We start from the raw sequence: 19,858 nt of genomic DNA, 5'->3' as shown, positions 1-19,858 counted from the left end.
CACTGGGCTTCACAGGTGCAATGTTGCCCACTTGGTAAAGCTGCAAAGTGCAAGGCAGCACTGCTCACAGGGGTTGTGCATGAGCAGCCAAGAAACATGGGACTGATACACATGCACCTGCCTTGCCTGTCATCTACAGCACCTGACAATTAACAGAAAGCAAACAGATTTGGTTAAGGATAGGCATAACCTGGAAAGCACACCCCAGTGTGCTCACAAGTCAGTTTTGTTCTGCCCCAGTGCTGAGCTGCTCAACTACCTTAAAAGATTGTCTGACAGCAGATTTTTGGTCAGACCTCAGCTACCTGACATTTGCACTGGGAGAACTGTTACAAGGAAGTGGTGAACAGATACACAGCTTGTGGCTCAGCCAAGGAAGCCAGATCTGTTTTGCAGGGTAAGATCTGTTCCCCTCACAGCTTCAGAGGCAAGACTTACGATTCGTGAGCTCCTTGAGCTGCTGCTGTAGCGTGATGGAGGCATTGTAAGTACGGAATACCTTGGCTGTCAGCCCCTCCATAAGGTCTTGAAGGTGTTTATTTAAGATACTGGTCTAAAGAAGCAGAAAGGAGATGACAGTGAGCACTAGGAATGACCACAGTGTTTGTGAAACCTCTGGATCCATGGCTGACACAGATGTGCAGCTCATGGCTGAGACCTGGTGTACTCAGACCTGACCACAACAGAATAGCCACAGCATGACTGAAACCACAGCAAAAGTGAACAAAGAACCAACGAGTATTAGACTGGTAACAAGTACCACAAGTGGCCAAAAAGGATTCTTTTGGTGTGGAGGTTTTGGTTTCCAGCAACAATAAACATGCCTGGACCACCACAGTGCTCCCACAGAGCCGAGTGTGCAGACAGGGATGTGAAAATCTGTCACCTCACACATTCATCATCTCTGAATTCAGAAAAAACCTCCCCAGGTCAGAGCCAGGCAGGCTCACCAGGACCAAGGCCCATTGCTTTGGGAACCTGTGGGCACAGTGGACAATTCAGACACCAGACTGAGACAGACTCTCAATGCTTTGAGGTGCTCTGGAAGAAAATTTCCACTGAAAGCATTTCTGGAACAGAGCAGCTGTTACTGCCTGGTGCAGAGCAAGCCTGTTCAGGATGCTCCACCACCCTCACCATGAACTCTGTGCTTACATTGAGGCGGTCAAAGAGGTCATCCTCAGGCTGCTTGTTCTCCATGAACAGCTGAAGATTCTTAAACACCTGCAGGAAAAGGAAACCAGGAATGTCAGGCACACAGACCAGACAGCATTGGGCAGTACTAAGTTGTAGGAAAGCAGGACTGCCAGGGAGCCATTAAGCTGCTTTCAGGGAACAGTGATGATGCTGGGTGTTACTTCCCAGCAGGCAAAGACCCATCTCTCAATGCAATGCTTGTGCTGCAGGTTCCTCCCCAATAAGATGCCCTCATCATCCTTAGATTAAAATGCCCTCTCATCCTTTGGATAAAAATTACAGTCAGGAGACTTAACTGCTCTGGTGTAGCTGCCTAACAGAGAAAGAGACCCACAAGCTACTGCCTTTTCCTTACTCTCCCATTATTACTTGTGCCCAAGAGACCCCTGAGCCATTTCCCATGGATTGAAGCTCCAAGAAACCAACCCTGCTGCATTGTTTCATACAATTTCATGCCAAACATGTCTCACTGGGGTAGAGAGAATAATCAAAGCATCTTTGATTATAACAGAGACCACAAATCTCAGCTCTGCATGCTCCAATTCTCCAGCTTCTCAACAACACACATTCTTCTATAGACACCCAATATAAAAAGATTTCTAGTTCCACAATACTCAACTGCCCATTTTAAGAACTGAAAAAATACCAAGAGATACCAATAAATTTAAATAGAAAAATATGTTTTCTTCTTTACAAGGGAACCAAGAATTCCAGCACACATTAATTTCCAGAGCAGCAGTAGTTTAATTTTTTTCAGTTGTTTTGCTCCTCAAGGCACCAACATTTACTGCTGGCTGTCATGAAATTACCACAGTATTATACACAGGGTATCTCACACCACAGAGTTGTGGGCCAGATGCAAAGCCCACTTTGGATAGTGCCCTCCAGGTTCAGGCTGCTGGATAGGGATTGATTCTGAAATGAGGCCAAAATCACAGCAGATCTGCAACTGGTGGATAGCAGAAGTAAAAGAATTGACATGGCATAAGAAGTCTTGGCTGGCAGACACCCAAGTTCATAGGCCAGAGGTACCAGTGCACCTTCTCCACAGGCTCTGGAGCAGCCAAGATTAAGATCTACTCTGTGAGGGCTCAGCTCCAACGTGACCCAAACCACTGTGACAGAGGTGTTTATTATCAAAGCCCCAATCAAACTGCTGCTCTGCCAGTGCCAGCAGTATTTCACAACCGTCACATGGGCCTGCAACTCCAGCATCTATAGGTGACAAAACCAACTCTGATGAGGAGAATGAGACCCAGGGAGCTTGTCTAACACAGCTGTTACAGTCCTGTACATCAACTCTTCATACTGAGACCACAGGGAAGAGCTGCAAGATGTCTGAACATCTCATTTGCTGGGCTGTGCCGCACCACAAGGATGTCACACTAACTGACTTATTTTCTGGCCTGGTATCTTGAGCAGTGATAAAGCAACCTCTTAATGCCTTGCAGACTGTGCTGACCACACCTCTGTGCTATGCAGTGTGTGTGTATGTGCTTGTGGGGGTGCTTACCCTCTTCTCCACAGGGACTTTGTTGTAGTATCGGATGGAATCCTTCCCGAGGAAGTCGAACTCAACCACGTATTCCTGCCCATCCAGCTCAGGATGCAGCTTGATGTGCTCTACTCTCAGAGAGCAGCAGCCCACAGTGTCAGCTGTCTCCCCTTCTTCTTTTTCATTACCAGCTCTCAGGGCAAGCTACAAGAGAGGGAAGGAATTAAAACTGTCCCCAGAATAAAGAGATGCTGCAAACCTTCAGATACTGGCCTAGAAACAGCAGGGTCCAGAGGAGAGTATCTTGAGTATATTTTTTTTTCAAGAGTTTAAGCCAGCATGCTTTACCAACTTTTGCTCATTAAGTAACTCAAACTGTGAGACAGGTCTGACTGACGGAAATTAATTTCAAAAAGTGTGGCAGTTTTTAAAAATTGACTTCCATGTGAACTCTACTTGAAACAATTCATATGGTTCAGTTGTTCATCCTCTGTGATCCTACCTATTCACTGCACACTAAATACATTTCAAATAGCATACAGGTTATATAAATATTGGCTTGTATAAATTATCTAAATGCTACACTTGGCTGCATAAAACCACATATTTTAACAGTGCTGGCTAAAACAATTTCTAACTTTTAAAATCTTCAGTGGTCATATGAAACCAGAATTATTCACATCAAAGCTCCCTGGTTTACATCAAGCCATTTTGAACAAAACCTGTTAATTTAGTTAGTCAAGACACCATATGCTACTAGGGAGCAGCTCTCTGGGAACTGGTTTTATGTTGCTTTAAATGCATCAACACAACTGCAGTTTTCTTTATGCTGTGGTGAAAAAATTAGCATAATTACAAAACCTCACAACTGTGACCTCATGCTGAAGAGGTGACAAACCAGCAGAAATTCCCAGCAGGAAAACTGAAGCAGCTGGAGACAAAAGGCCCACACAAACTTCCCACTAATCCAACTGGGTGATTCTGGAACCAGGCTGTGAGTTTTGCCTGAACTGAACAATGCTGCCTGAAATAGCTGTGTTTAGTACAATAGTTCATTGCTCTGGATTCCAGGTAATGGGAAGGAAAAGGAGCCTGCCCACCAGGAAGTCTCAGGATACCTTAGTAACTGGGCTCAATTCTGCCTTCAAGACAAACACAAGCATTCCCAAGTATTCCCAGCAGGACAGGGAAGGTGAGAGGAGCCAAGGAAGGAGCCTCACCTTGTCAATGAAGTACAGTGCCACAGCCCTCTGCCGAACCTTCATCTCTTTGGATTTCCAGTCTTCTCGGTATTGATTCCGGATTTTATCTACACACTTCTTCAACCTCCGAGCTGTCTCGTACTTCTGCCAGTCCTTCTCACCCTGCAGGGAAGTTGGAACAGAGTCAGAACTACAGAGCAGGCAGAGGACTAGCTGCAATCTGCATCTCAAGGCTTTGCAAGCCCATGTGTGGCAAACAGTCTGGCTGTACAAAAGCACTGAGATGCTGCTGCTGCACAGCTCAGCTTCACACTGTGCTGCCACACAGCTGCAGGTCATTCAGATTTCCATGATATTAAATACTTCCATGGAAGCAACTAGAGAGAGACACAAAAGAACACATCTTCCCTGCTTCTCAAAATACAAATGGTTTCCTTTGCTTTATTCAGATGGCACTTATGTTCTTTCAGCTGTGTAATTAAATACCCATAAAAGGCAAAAGCAACATCAACAGTTCATCATCATTATTATATATTCAAGACACAGCAAAAAGAGGGCAGGAATTCACAGGGAATAGAGATATTTTTCCTCCTGTATTTGTAGGACAAACTCCTTGTTTCCAATCCAGGAAAAAATCTCTCAGAAAAAGACTTCATGAAAGGAGCTTAAATTCTTGCTTTTATGGACTTGATCCACAGACTGGGTATTTGCTCCCACAGCAGGAGTTTATTTTCCTTCAGTCATGAGCTCCTCACCAGCCTTCTCAGCCAGGAGCCTGGCTGGGTTTTTAATTTTACAAACAACTAATTAACAACCCATGATTAGAACTTCAATGTAACACCAGGCAGGGGAAGTTAAGGCCAAATGTATGTGAAATATCCACCAGAGCAAGACTGCTCTTGGATAAATTTCTTCCTTTTAGGTTTACACAGGTTAAAGGATTCCTACTAGAAATAACACGATGCTTTGACTTTTTCCAGATTTCTCTGCTCTCCTGGGCAGTAACTGTATCCTCTCTTTTCAAGGGGGAACAGAAGCACAGAAGCTTCCCTATGTTTTTCAACCACTGTAGGATGAAACAGCCAGGTACAGCCATACCTCCTATATCTCTCCTAACCACGAGCTACGTTTGCTTCCTGGAAATATGACCAGCAAAATTGCTTTGTTTTTGCTTTTTTAACTGGATCTTTACCTTAATTCTTGAGCTAGGGTTCAACATGATGTATTTGATAGAGCCTTGGATGTTCTCAGTCCATGACACCAGCCAGGTCACCTTGTTATCATGCCTAACCTCCTTCCATTTGTGTCCTGGTGGAGGGGCAGGGATTTTGGAATCCCTACAGAGAATCAGAAAACAGATGATAAAAGCTAGTTAAAGGAAATCCCACCAGCATCAAAACAGAGAAGGTAATAAACAGCATCACACAAAGAAAGTGCAGGGAAAGGAACTGAGGCAACAGAAATGCATTATCTCCACAAGCAGGAAACCAAGTAAATAAAATTAAACAAAGAACAGCAATGTAACTGCTACTAACATGTACCTGCTGAAGAATTAGACTGTAATTGCTAGGACCAGTTTTGATTTGTGAACACTGTATGTAATAGTGTGGACACTTATGAGGGCTGGATAGAGTGAAGAAAAGCCCACCAAACCTTAGCCTTCAACATCATGGAAGACAAGGTAGGGCAACCTATGTATAAGAAAATTATTTTCTGGGAATACTATCAGGAAAGGCAGTTTAGGCAGATGTAGGCTGTAGGCGTGAGGAAGAAAATATGTTGAAAAAGTTCTACATGAAACCCATGATTGCCTTGCTCAGTCTTTGCTTGTATGACTCAGTTTCTTATCCATATGAGAACAAGAAAAGCTGCATCCCTAATTCTACATGTTTGAGTATCAACTTCTAGAGGGTTTTAAGAAATGAGCTGCAGAAAGCAAAGGGAAGGCGTGAAGCGTGCAGTGCTCACTTGCTGCAGTTTATGATGATGTCTTCGGGCATGATGCGCCTCTTCAACATCCCCATTTTGGGGTGGTTCCCACGACCTCGGAACAGACCTGGGGGCTCAATCTTAAAGTTGGCAATCCTCTCCTTGTGGTTGTCCATCACACAGTAACCATACTCCTTCAATAGCCGCTCGTTCTCCTCTTTGATTTTCTGGGAAAAGCCAAAGGCAAAGATGATATGGCACGAGCAGCACCACACACACCGTTATATGCCAAGACTTGAAGCATTTTTGTATTTGTGCCACACTAATGATGAAGACCCAACCAAAAACCAGATCCCCATCATTTCAAGTGTATTAGACTGGCCAGAAAAGCATTCATAAAATGCACACAGCACAAACAGGAAAAGAGGAAAGAATGCATGAAAACTCTCTGAAAAGTTGTATTTGAGGGAAACAGATCAGTGCTGCTGAAGGCAGCTACTATTTTGCCACAATAGAGGGGTGTATCTCTATCCATATATCTCAGCTTCAAGGGTGCCCCCAGCACAGCACTGCTATTTGATATTTTATACTGAGCATTTGACATCCACTGGACTTCCTGTCTTGTGTTTATGTATAAAAATTCTGTGTACAAAAGACTTCAGTGTTTGAACTCAGCATCAGAAAGCAGGCAAAGGAATGTCTCCAGGCTGCTGCATGTCAAGCCTGTGTCAGCAAATGGTTTCACAAGCAGAACACAGTCTTCTAAGAAAGAATGTGCTGAGATTTCACTGCATACTTATGTGCCTGAACTCTAATTATATAGCAGGAAAAATAAAAACACTGCAGCTCAAAATAAAACATCTGACCCACAGACAGCACTGCTGCACCAGCTAAGAAACAGAAAAAGCCACTTCTGCTCCATTTTAAGAGCTACCATGGACAGGAACTGAAGGGCTCACCTACATTTATCAAACAGAAACAGCAGGAAGACAAGGGCTCTCCATTTTGATGGAATCCCTCTGATCCCAAAGGCTGTAATTCCAAGCTGCCAGGCCCTTCATTCAAAGGACAATTACTAGAACATTGCAGAAGATCAAGCTGAGAACTTGGGGAAAGTTTCCACCTTCCAACATTCATTGCAGTTAATTTAACTCTTAACCTACGAGACACGTAGCCACACTGCTGGATAATAAAGTTCATTTTTAATTCAAAAAACAGCATTACTTGATGTTTAAGATTTCTTCTCTCAATTTATTCATTAATGGCATTGCTGTATCCTTTCCACCATCCTGATCTAAGCCATCCTTAACTGACTATCCACTGCTCATTATTTCCCAGGGACCAAGGAGCCCAGAGGCAGCACCTCTGATTCTCTTTATTGACTTAAGCAGTTACTTAACTTTACTTAAGCAGTTACTTACTTAACTTTCTTTCCCTAAGCAGGATCAGCCCTATCAATATCATTTCAAGTCAGGATGAAGATTCAGCTGTAAACACAGTGCTCTGCCCTACCTAAGCTGCACAGTGCACATGAAAGCAATAATCTGAAAGCTGGTGAAAAACACTGACATATGCACAGCAAGGGGAATGATTGCACAAAGATGTTTACAACTATGAAGCCTCCTAGAATTCCCACTGGTACCTGTTTTTCCTCCTTGGACATCTGTTTCCTAGCTTCTGATTGAGCTTTGAAATACTGGCTCATGTGGGTGAAGTCACACTTGCTGAGGTTGGTGATAGTGCTCTTCTCTTCAGAGGTCATTTCCTTGCAGAAGGAAAGCAGTGCTTTAAGTTTACACACACACAAAGTTTTCATGCATAGCAGAGCTTACCCTACTCCAGGCAGCCTGAACAGGAACAACAGGCAGATTCTCACAATAACCCCCCCAGGAATCCCCAAATTCTTGCACAGGCTCACTCCAGCTGAGGTCAAAGAGGAAAGGACAAGCAACAGATCCCATGGAGCATTGGCCTTGCAGGGCTCTGATCTCCTCAGGCACTGGGCATACTGCACCACTTCCCAAAGAACTCCCACACCCTGACTGGGACTGCTGAGGGATGGGGAGAAAAACCCAGAAATAGATCCAGGAAAACTGCACCAAAGTTATCTAAAGGCTTGCTGTTATGGATGATGACCAAAGTGAACATCTCTGGAAGGGGTTTCCTAGTAGCAAATCTGGCTCTTACACAAGGCATTAACAGACAAGACAGCTACACCCCATGGTGCTGCAAAAGAGGAACCTGACTTTGCTGGTTTAGAAAGGCATTTATGGTGGGGTCCTTCCTGGTGAAACTACAGGATAAATGGGAAACTTCACAGCTACAGTCTGAGGCAGCTTTTAGTTGCCTCAAGCCAACTTTTGTGTGCATGGAACAGCAGCCCCTTTTCACTGGTCAGTGCTGAGGAGACACTGGCCATGTCCACAGTCACTGCAGCCCAGGACTATGTGCATACCTTTCTCCAGTCCTTGAAGAAGTTTTTCCTGAAGATCTCCTTTGTAGTGTACTCATGATCAAGCATTTTTGCAAAGAATGTGGCAACTTCTTCTGCTTTGGTACTCAGCTTCATGACTTTACCTACAAAGAAAGGTTTTGTTCTTAAAGAAAATGGTAAACAGGAATCAAAGTCATAAAGAGAACACAGTAACTACCCTAAAGGATTATATTTTTACTACGGAGAAGTTTGTCTTAAAATGTTACATAATACAGCAACTTGAATGGACAAAGGAAACAGAGGAGCACAATTGCCTGACTTCCACCACAAACATTTTGAAAAAAAATTCCTCTGGAATCTAAACATTAAAAAAAGCACCAGCAATTTGATGTGAGGCAGGTCTGGGCTGCAGGGCAGGAAGGGGAAAAGGCCTGCTGCAGGAAACCCTCTGCTGAGCCACCCCCGTGCTGGGCGTGCTCCTGGGGAGACACTGCTGTTTGATGTCAAAAAGCCAGGGATTTTATTAAATTTCATATTCCAGCACTCAGACATGTGGGAAAAACAGTCTCTGTATTCCTTTTCAATGCACAGACAGACTCCACCTTGGAACACCCCTTCCAGCCTTTAGCTGCTTGCAGGCAGGAAGAGCCCTTCCTCTGGATGCTCTACAAATAGGCTGGAAAGAGATGCCAAATATTGAACTCTCCCTTCATTGCAAGGAAACGTGTCAGGGTTCTGCTAATTGTTCCCTCTGCTGTGGGAATGCACTCCTGCCTCTCCAAAGCAGGCTCAAAAGGCAGTCATTTTTAAGAAAGACTGAGCTGTCAGTGAATGGAGGGGTCACATTCCAGCTTCTCTGCATGACTGCAGCACAAAGTGGAATTGCTGCAAGGGGAGACTGAAGCACAAGGGAAAGAGGCTGCTGCTGCATTGAGGCTGTGCATTCAACATCTAACATTCCAATCGAGCATTTTTTGGTCCTGACTGCATTCCTGATGAAATGTGGGGTGCCAGTGATCCCTCTGAAGGATTCTGCATGCAGCTCACATCTCCAGCTAGTTTAGTTGCAAGAAATATTTAAAGTTCCAATGCTTGGCCGTCAGTACCTGGGGATTTTTAACAACCATTTTACTGCATACAAGTGAACACAGGAAACTGCTCAATCTGTGCTCTTGGAAAAAAAAATACCATGCTTTGGGTTTACTACATATTTTCAAAAGTTGCATCATCTCTAAAATTAAAGCATGGGAGTCAACTAAAAAGCCTTAGGATCTATAAAGCCTCGTAAAACAGGACTTAGCAAAACGTCCTCCAAATGATCTGAGAATATTCCACAATTAAATTAAACCAACAGTAACTCTGCCAATTTTTAAGCTGTAACCTAAAATACAGCATTTGTTTGCTTATAACAGGAAATGGGGGAAGGGAGAGACAGCAAGGGAAACTGTTTTTCCAGGCTGCAATTTCAGCTTGACAGAGGCTATCGAGTTAGTAACATGTTATGGGGCTAAAATGTCTGATATTTTTCCCAGCTAGCTGAAGGCTCAGACACCTTTATCTAATCACTTTAGAATATATTTCATTGGAAACAATTTCTTTTTTTTTTTTCCCCACAAAGGTTTGAAAAGACTCTTAGTGACAGAGCTGGTAAAGAAAGGATTTATTGCAGAGCATGAATATTAGTTACCTGATTTAAAACTGAAATCCAGAGAGCAACCAGGGGACATAAGAAGCAGAAGAAACCCCATGGCCATGACTGCAACTGCCACCACCACTCTTACCCTGCCCCATCTACAGAAAAATGTGCAAGTCACCTGTGACAGTGACTGGTTAACCCACAGGCACTGAAAAAGGATGGCTTTGGCATTTCAAGCTCCTTCCCCGAGTCAGTATTGCAAGCACTTCCAAGAGCCCCAGCAGTTTTCATGTGAGATGAAAGCAGGCAGTGAATCCCTAGGCCAGGGACAGATTCCTCCGGTGTGAGCCGGCTGCTGGCCAGCCACAGCCTCATTACTGGGCTCTACAAATCACCCTGGGATAATCTTGAAATGAGACAATGCCTTGTGAGCACAGACAGAGGCTCTCAGCAGCTGCTCTGTAAATCAGACATCTGATTTTTTGCCTAGTTTCTCAAGGAAGACTTATGGGATGTCTTTATTTGCCAGACCCCCTCCCTGCCCAGCCCATGACTGTTGAGCTTATTGATGAATTTCTGTGATGACAGAGGCAGAGGTTGCAGAAATCCCTGCAGAGGCTCTGTGAAATAGATGGCTGGAGAGATGAGGAGCTTATTGCTGTCTGCACCAAGGGATAGCACACTGCAATCTGCCCCTCCCCTTCTCTAGACAACAGGAGAGATCATGCATTTTTCAGTACAGGAAAACAATTGCCAACTTTGCATCAGTTCTTATCAAACCCTCAGAAAGAAGGCTGCAGACACCCTTGATCACTGTGCTACTTGCTTGGAGATGGCCTTTAATAGGCTACAGCATATTTATTTCACTACTTTGCTGCTGAAAATGTAATGCCACCTATTCCTCAGTATTTCAAAAGACTGTGTCATGTCACATGAAAACAGCACGTTGCTCCTGGAAGAGTTCCATGTGCAGATGTCCCCATCACCAAAAATTACATTTTCATCCATTCAAATACCTCCCACTTAATTCAATCCTGGGTTAATTTGATCCTTCATTTAACATGATCACAGAAAGGAAACACACAGGTCATCAAGTCCAGGCTCCAACAGGCATCACATCATATAATCCCTTCCACATGAGCCTCTACCAGCCAGGCAGCCCAGGATACTTAAATCCCACACCAATTAGTTCTACCACAGGCAGTGGTCAGGGAATGGGACCATGACTTACATGAGAGGGCTGTGTCCTTGAGGCCAGGGTCATCCCATTCATTCCTACAAGATCCTAATCATCTGTACCCAAATTCAATTGTCTTTTATTTCGCTCATGCCACCAAATGATGATGAATTTCACCATGGGTGATGGCAGTTGCAGTTCTTGAGGTTAAAGAAAACAAGAGCAAACCTAAAGGTGACCAGTGATGAGGCAGCTACAATTACATATTCCACTGGTCACTGCTACTCTGAGGCATCAGACACCCTCATTCTGCTAAGGAACCTGAGAGATTCACCCCCATAAGGGACTGAGAGCAGGTTCAATCCCTGTGTCACTCCAGTGAGCAGAATTCAGCAGGCTCAGGTAAATTCCTTTCCTTCCACAGACCTCACTTTGCTGCTGAGGAGCTGATTTAAGTGAATCACTACAACACAACCACCTCCTCAGCTCTTCAGTCCCCAGAAGAACACTGCAATACCCTGAGATGTTTATTTCTCTTCCTAGCTAGTAGAAACACAGATTAACTCACCATCATAATAAAACTTGACATTTTCAGGCAGAGGTTCATATGGTGGAGCAAATACAGGACCTTTGTGCTCTAGGAACTTCCATTTGATGCCTTCAGGATAGCGCTCTTCTTCCCACCTTCAAGAGAGAAATATGAACCAATACAATTTTAAGCTCCCAATCTTCATTTTATTACTGTGTGGGTATGAGAGTATGCTAAACCAGCAAGAAATCACTGCTTCGTCAGGTACACACCAACAACAAATACTCAATGTACTATCCCTATTTAATTCCTTTTGTTCCTTCTTTTTCTTTTTCCAAAAGCACAGTCATAACCATGAGCAGAACAACTTGGGCTGCAGATTATCTGATGCCATCCTATTCCTCACCTCTCATGTGCTCCTCTTTTCACAAAATCACACAGCTGAAATTGCTTAGATCTTAAGAAAATAAGACTTGGACCCTGTAAAGCAGCTAGGATCATGCCAAATTAGTTTCAGCTGTGATCCAACATCAGGTCCAGGATGCCTGCTCAGCAAAGTCAAACAATTGTGGTATATTATGCAGCTGCTTTCAGATGTGGACAATATGCCATTAAGGGCAGAGATAAAGAAACAGATGTTCATTTATGACCTAAATGAGAACAAACCTGCTTGGACAAGAACAACTAAAACTGCTCTGTTGTTTAAAATTCATTCCAATTCTCTGGGTAAGAAAAGCATAGTTGAAGAAAAACAGAGCATCCCAGAAAACTGCATGTTTGCCTTAAAGATGCTCTATAAAAACTGCTCTATAAAAATGCTTTGTAAGTGATGCATTTGGTATCACAACACAGCAAGGCAGGCGCCACCAATCCCACATTCCAAGGGAAAAGGGTCAGCAATTCATCTGCAGAGAAAAGGGTCCTGCCAGGCCAGGATCCTCCCCCCAGTTCCCAGTGCCCAGGCCACTGATTCCACACTCCCCCTCTCCAAGCTCCTTTCATGATTACCACGACATTACTGCTACATGCTGCTGGCACAGGATTCCCTGCTGGGAAAGGCTATTTCACCTTAGTGATCAATCAACTGGAAGACCATTAACCTGTCACAGCACTCAGTCTCTGAATTGCCCAGACAACTTTGTTGAGCACCCATGACAATAAAAAAAAAGGAGTTTAAGCTTCTGTCTGGTGTCAGCCCTAAAGAGCAGCATTGCCACTCCAGGTGCCACAGCAGCTGAGGAAGGATGTGCATGGACTGCCTGCATCTCAGGAGTTGTGATGCACTGACTGATTGCTTCATCTCTACCAAGACAGAAGTCACAGCATGGAAGATGAACACTGTACAGAGACAAGAGTTTCTGCTAGAAGACACTCAAAATGCTTCACTCGTGTCTGTACATCAACAATTTAGGAACAGCAGCAACACAGCAGCTGGCTGGAGTTTGAAAGGCACCATCTTTGACCACACCACTGGACCTGACTTCTTCTGATGAGATTCAACAGCACCCAAACCCAGCTATCAATACAGACCTGCATGTCAGACTTCAGTCCCTGGCTGAAAAGAGGGCTTGAGTAAACCATGTTGATATGAGAAACCAATATTGACACGGATTCCAAATATTTACATTCCTAATGATTGTTGAGCTTTGTTTTGTTTTTCTTTTATTAATTAGAAGCTAGAAATATAAATATTTTGTCAAACATAGGCCTAGGTTCTTCCACCCAGAAGCTCCTTTCAGCAAAATAAATCTAAACCACTCTCAGCCAGAATAAGCTTCTTCTCTCTCACAATGATCAATTTTATTCCAGTAGGAATAAAATAAGGGCATCATTCACAGTAGTTACTGCTTTTCAGGACAGGTTTGTCATTCTTGTATTTTTAAATTTATTCCTCTGGTATTTACTTGGTGAGAAATTCAGTACCTCTATCCCTTCCTGTTCTTTTACAAAGGATGCATGTAAAAGCAGTATTAGAAAGGCAGCAGTTTAAACAGATAGTAGAAGGACATTGTGCCTTCTGGGAAGGCTACAAGGAAACATGGGATTCATGGGGTAGTTTCTAAGCTCAAAACTACCAGAAAGTGTGCCCCCAAAAGACCACAAACCATCCCCAATCCCACCTCCACCTTCCTACACATCACACATAAGCATTAAGACAAAAGATAAAAGTGAGTCTCCTGAGTGTAGCTCATTTTTCATCCTCATTTAGTTTCAAGCAGGAAAAGCATTACAGCACCACTGCCCTTGGCAGTTTCTGGTTCTAAAGCAATGTTGTACACATGATTTTGTGGGAGAATGCTGCTTACTGATTCCAGCAACAACTCATCAGTCATATAGGCTTCTTAATTAAATCCCACATCAACCCTGTCTAAATATGCCAGGGTGGCTCAGGAAGGAAAAGCTAGAGAATATCTTTCAAGTGGAATAAAAAGAGAGAACATTCTTGGGGAAAAAAACCCCAGAACATACCTCAGGGATATGTTCTTTCAAGGAAATGAACTTGCTGTGACACAAAGTGGGAGAAGTGCTCCTAAGGTGCACTTCTGGATCACATTGTTCACATGTTGGTGGGGCATGAAAATGACCCCTGCAAGAGCTGCACATGGTGATGAATGAGGCCAGTGCCTTGGGGATGTCTGCATCAAGCACTCACACAAGTGAGGATTAAAATGCTCAAGGCAGCAAGCACTTGAGGAAACAGCCAAAAAAAGGTATCAGGCTCTCAGAAAATTGACTCAGATGGAACACAAAATGCCCTTAAGAGAAACAAGTGAAGTGCAGATGAAACCTTGTCCAGCAGAGACAGGCTATACAAAGCTGCAGATGGATGACAGCAACATCAGCAGAAGGAATCAGCTACCTTGTGCCAAATTCTGTGAAACATGCTTTCCAAGGCACTTTTCCTCAGCAGTAAGCACAAACTGCAGGGTTTAACACCACTACAGGGGCCTGTGCTGCCCAGGTAAGTGAGGGGAGAACAGCACAGCTTTCCAGTAAAGGTCTGCTCTTCAAGAATACAGCCCACAATAGAAGGGAGCTGGGATAACAGAATATTGTTAGACGGAACCAGTAAGGGGAGCTGAGACAAAGCCAAAAAGACAACAGATTGTTAAGGTTTAAAAAGACCTTCTGTAGCTTCCTATTGCTTTGTATCCCTGTAGTCTGGGAATGTTACAGCACATTAAATATGCTGTCAAAGGATTCGAGAAAAAAGCGGATTGCTCAGGAAAAAGGGGAAGTTTTGGGGAGAGGCTGGAAACCCAAGTTTCTAAGGGAGTATTCAAGTATGAAAAAGATTTGCAAGTGCTGATGTTCTGAGGAAGTTGTGACAGTCAAAGAGAAATATATAATAACTATAAACACTACAAAAGATTTTTTTCTTTTTAAGGATGAATCAGTAATAGTGTCAATGAAGGAGTAAAGGATTGAACCTGACAGGATTGAAGAAGATTGCAAAGACTTTCCCCAACTCTACAGATCTATTAAAAACAGCCAAATGATCTGAGAATAGATCAAGGAAACATCCCTGAAAGGTCATAAAAATACATTACAGATGGGCAGAAAACACACACACTTTCAAGAAGTACATATGCACTAAAATGAGAGAAGTACTAAGGCTAAAACTTCAAAACACACAAAATGGTAGCTCCCTCAAATCTAGAAATAACAGCTTAAATTACTATGGAGGGTTAAAAAAAATCCAGCAGGTTTCTTACACAGAGCACTACTGATGCATCACAGGTCTGTCTTCCAAATGAACCACAAAGGTCAGACTTATTTAAAAAAGGTTCAAAAAAAATTTAAGAGTGGGTGAAAGTACAACTTCAGTGATGTTACTTAAGGATCCTGGGCAAGACAGAAAGTGTTTTTCATTTAAAACTCATTTTCAGAAATCATTTGTCAAACAGGCTCAGCTAACTTAGGTCACTTGATCAAGTCTCATTTTTGTGCCAGAGGCAGGAGCAGTTTTGAGAGGCACAGCTGACACCCACTCATGCGTACCTCTATGGAACACAGATAACTTCTACTAGAATACTGCTTAACCCATCTGCACACATTAATATATTCCTTAATCCACCTGCACCTATTAATATATTCCTGCTGACACCCCCAAGCCTCCAAGCTTTCCTACTGCTCTGAAGGGTTTCAGCACAGAGCAGCTTCTGGGCACAAGAATATTGGGATCTGATCATTATAGGCAGCCTCTACATGACACAGATAGGAAAAAAACAAAAAAACAACCACCCAGACAACCCCACAAAACACTTATTTCCTGTTTTAGGGATATCACTTCTACTTCAGAGGATGAACACAGTGAATGAGATATTTATTTAGAGCTTACCAGAAAGTAAGCCAATTATTCAGAACAAATCCTCATGAATCAACAGAAGAGAAAGCCAGATGTGCTTATTCAGCCAGCATGGGAGGTACAGGCAAGTCCAGGTGCAGATGGGAGCCTACAGCACTGACTATATATAGTTACCATTTCCATTTTTGCTCCTCTTCTTTTTTCGGCTTCTTTCTTTTGTCTGCTTCAGGGACTTTCTTATCTTTGCTCTTGACTTTCTTTGCTTTGCTGTCCTGCAAAATGAGTAAGATGCTGTTAGAACAAGCTACTATACTTCCCCCCTCCCCTGAAAAGATATGTTAAAACTAAAAGACTCTCTCTTGGGGTATATAAGAGCTGAATTCCTGTGGCTTCACCACATAAATGTGCTCTTAGATCATCCCATTAAGTCAAAGTCTGCTGATGGTCCCACTCAAGTTTTCAGGCAAATTCTTTTACTTTACACTGGGGACATGCTAAATGTACACAGCCAGTTATCACCTGATAAGGGGCAAGTCTGGGCCATGGGAAGGGAATTGTTGTGTCACAGAACCTCCTCCCTGGCCTGCACTGGTGTGTCTGGTCTGGCAAATGCTGCAGAGCACAAGCACCATGGTCAGGTGGCTTCTGGGATTATCCTGGTGCATGGTCAGTGTAGGGACACTTCCTTTGAAGGGACAAATTAGCCCCATGGCCCAGAGGTGCTGCAACATGTGTCTCACAAGGGGGTCTTTTGTGGTTTGTCAGTCTCAAATCATGGCTAACCTTTTCCAAGTCCCTCTCCAAAGAAATTTCCACCTAGGCTCCATCTAAATGCTTTAAGCTTCCTTTTAGCATCTAATCTCTTTTCCTGTTCCCTGCCTCTGAACCCTGCCACATCATCTGTGCAATTACCACATGTTGTGAGCAAGGCTCCCCTGCCCCCTGCCAGCTCCTTCACAGAAGGACTGTGAATTGCCTGGAACAGCCTGGAAGTTCATGTCCTGGAGGCATCTTCTCCACCCATTGTTTTACGGGTTGGAAAGAAAGCTTCCCTGACTTTTTATAAATTACTGTTCAGATAAGTTAATATCTGCACATTAAGTGGGGATCTGCCACACACAGCTCTGTTCCAGACAAAATCAGATTCCCTCTGTTCTGCATAATCCCACACTAAATAGCCTGGCTTTTCTTTATAAAAATAAACTCGTCTGTCACATTACCTCTTCTTCCTCTTGTTTCCTTTTCTTTGCTTTCTTGATGTCTTCTGTTTTAATTTTCTTGGGTTTGTAGTCAGCACTAAGAGCAAAAAGACTTGCTGATGAAATTGATCCATTTTCCAGTACAAATAAGAAGTCATAGACATACAAAGTTTACGTGCACAAGCTTGCAGCATAGCTGGCATTTTTAATTTCTAAACAATATAATTTATACCCTGCTCTTTCAGAAGACTCAATAATCCCAATCCAGCACAACAGCCTTGAAAACCTACAAGATGTTATTATCAATACCTCTCCACAAGCTTCACTGCTGAATCAAACATCTTCCTCAATGAAGAATCGATTCAAAAGCATTAGCAGCCACTCAGTGATTCCATGGGATGGGATAAATGGGTATAACCTTATTGGCATGTTCTATCCCAACTCTCTTTCCAGTCATCAGTCTGGGACCTTGCCCACAAGACTCACTCTTTGCACCCCCCACAAGTTCAAACAATAGCGAAATTGAGTACTGGCAAATTACATAAACACAACCTCATTTCCAGTGAGGTTGGAAAAGACCTCTGAGATCATCCAGTTCAACCTATGACTCAACACCACCTTGTCAACCAGACCAGGACACTGAGTGCCACGTCCAATCTTTCCTTAAACACCTTCAGGGACAGTGACTCCACCACCTCCCTGGGCAGCCCATTCCATGTCTAGTCACTCTTCCTGTGAAGAAATTCCTCCTAATGTCTAACCTAAACCTCCCCTGGTGCAGCTTAAGACCATGTCCTCTTGTCCTATCCCTTGCTGCAGGGGAGCAGAGCCTGACCCCTACCTGGCTGCACCCTCCTGTCAAGGAGTTCTGGAGAGTGATAAGGTCACCCCTGAGCTTTGTCTCCTCCAGGCTGAACCCCCCCCAGCTGCTCCTCATTGGACTGGTGCTCCAGACCCTTCCTGAACTCCACTGCCTTCTTCTGGACTCCCTCCCACACCTCGATGTCCTCCCTGAATTGAGGGGCCCAGAACTTGAGGTGCCCTCACCAGTGCCCAGTAAAGGGGCAGAATCACCTCCCTGGTCCTGCTGAGCACACTATTCCCCTGATACAAGCCATGTGCCATTGGCCTTCTTCACCATCTGGGCTCATGTCCAGCTGCTGCTGACCACCAAACCCAGGGCCTTTTCTGCTGGGCACTTTCCAGCAACTCTGCCCCCAGCCTGGAGCACTGCAGAGGGTTGTGGTCAAAGTGTCAGAAGTGGCACTTGGTCTTGTGGAACATCAGTGCTGGTGGTCTCAGCTCATTGATGCCCATGACAGTCTCCAACCACCACATCTCCCACCTGCCCTTCTGTTTGTAAACAGCAGGTCCAGCAGGGTGCTACTCCTGAAAGGCCACAGCTGTCCTTACCAGCTGAGACAGAAAGTTCTTTTCCACACACTCCAGAGACCTCCCAGCCTGCCTCCTCCTCTCTGCTGTGTTGAGTTTCCAGTAGGTATCCAGCAGGTTAAAGTCTCCCACAAGAACAAGAGCTGGCAGTGGTGAAATGTCAGCCAGCCATTCATAGCATAGTTCATCCACCTCTTCATCCTGGTTGGGTGGTGTGGAACAAGGCTCCCAGCAGGATTATCTGCCTTACCAGCCTTCCCCTTGATGCTCATCCATAGGCACTCTACCTTACTGTCACTATTCTTGAGCTCTAAGCAGACAGAACACTCCCTAACGTACAGGAACACCCCAATTCTTAATCTTTCCATTGCAGATGTGAGAGGGGAAGCCATACAAACTTAGCAGAAGGCAGCAAGTGATTACACAAAAGAAAAGATGTCCCACCCATGTCTCTTGGAAATGACAGCTGTAGGGATGGAGTGCTGCCATGCTAAAACCCTTCCAGGCCTTTGACTCCTGCCTGCTAATAAAGACAAACTACCCTGAAGAGCTGGATGGGCACAGCACAGATCCCAGTGAGATGGAGCTGAACTTGTATTTCAGGGGTTCCTGTGTCAGGAAAACATCATGGGTGTTTCTCTTGGAGACAACAACCCTCAGCATAACTTGTGACACATTGAGACTCCAGGCAAACCACGCCAGGCAGTGCAGGCAAACCTCCCCCTGCCTCCAAACAGGCTGACAGTGCATTTTCTACCTCTTGTGCAGTCATTTCCTTGCCCAACAGAAACCACTGCAGCCTCTTAGCTACGTTAATACCTCACGTGCTCACATTTCTGTTTTACAGTCTTCATCAGTCTTTACCTGCCTTCTGGGGTTTTCCTTTTTTATTTACTAGTTCTGCAACATTTCACAGCACCATCTGCAGAAGCAGGTAAGTGGCATTTTGCCTTGCACAGCACAAACACTATCCCTGCCCTGCTCAGAGAACTTGTAACAGCATAGGGAGTCTGGTCTCAGACCTCCAGTACCCATCTCAAGAAGTCTGTGCTGATCACTTGAAACTCCACCTGCTCCCTCAATATTCTTCTTTTAAAACTAAAGGCAAACATCCAAGTCACCAGCACCCACGCTACTTACTCATCATCCTCTCGAGGTCTCTTCAGGGGTTTGGAGTCCTCTTTAGGAGATGCATAAAACCCATCATCATCTGGTTCATCTTTAATACGTGGTGGACTACAAAAAGAAGCAAAGAAACACAGTTCTACTTTCAAAGATGAAGTTTCTTGGAAACCAGCAACAGCTAAGTTTTAAGAAATAATCATCTGCAAAATGGGCACGTCTTCCATGGGATGTGCT

At 44.0% G+C, this 19,858-nt stretch overlaps 1 protein-coding gene across 1 annotated transcript in view; it reads right to left on the bottom strand.

Moving 5' to 3' along the window:
* Nucleotides 1–19,858, bottom strand: part of TOP1 (DNA topoisomerase I) — a 66,020-nt gene that overhangs the window by 3,968 nt on the left and 42,194 nt on the right. Inside the window, exons 6-17 of the mRNA XM_077187263.1 lie at nucleotides 19,640–19,735; nucleotides 17,129–17,204; nucleotides 16,083–16,180; nucleotides 11,639–11,754; nucleotides 8,279–8,400; nucleotides 7,466–7,588; nucleotides 5,863–6,050; nucleotides 5,087–5,231; nucleotides 3,913–4,056; nucleotides 2,711–2,896; nucleotides 1,156–1,224; nucleotides 439–553 (exon numbers count right to left, since the gene is read on the bottom strand). Of these exons, the coding sequence (XP_077043378.1) occupies nucleotides 439–553; nucleotides 1,156–1,224; nucleotides 2,711–2,896; nucleotides 3,913–4,056; nucleotides 5,087–5,231; nucleotides 5,863–6,050; nucleotides 7,466–7,588; nucleotides 8,279–8,400; nucleotides 11,639–11,754; nucleotides 16,083–16,180; nucleotides 17,129–17,204; nucleotides 19,640–19,735 (1,478 nt within the window). The remainder of the gene's footprint in view (nucleotides 1–438; nucleotides 554–1,155; nucleotides 1,225–2,710; nucleotides 2,897–3,912; nucleotides 4,057–5,086; nucleotides 5,232–5,862; nucleotides 6,051–7,465; nucleotides 7,589–8,278; nucleotides 8,401–11,638; nucleotides 11,755–16,082; nucleotides 16,181–17,128; nucleotides 17,205–19,639; nucleotides 19,736–19,858) is intronic.

The sequence above is a fragment of the Agelaius phoeniceus genome, chromosome 17, assembly GCF_051311805.1.
Source record: "Agelaius phoeniceus isolate bAgePho1 chromosome 17, bAgePho1.hap1, whole genome shotgun sequence".
Lineage (NCBI taxonomy): Eukaryota > Metazoa > Chordata > Aves > Passeriformes > Icteridae > Agelaius > Agelaius phoeniceus.
This window is presented reverse-complemented; position numbering and strand designations above follow the sequence as displayed.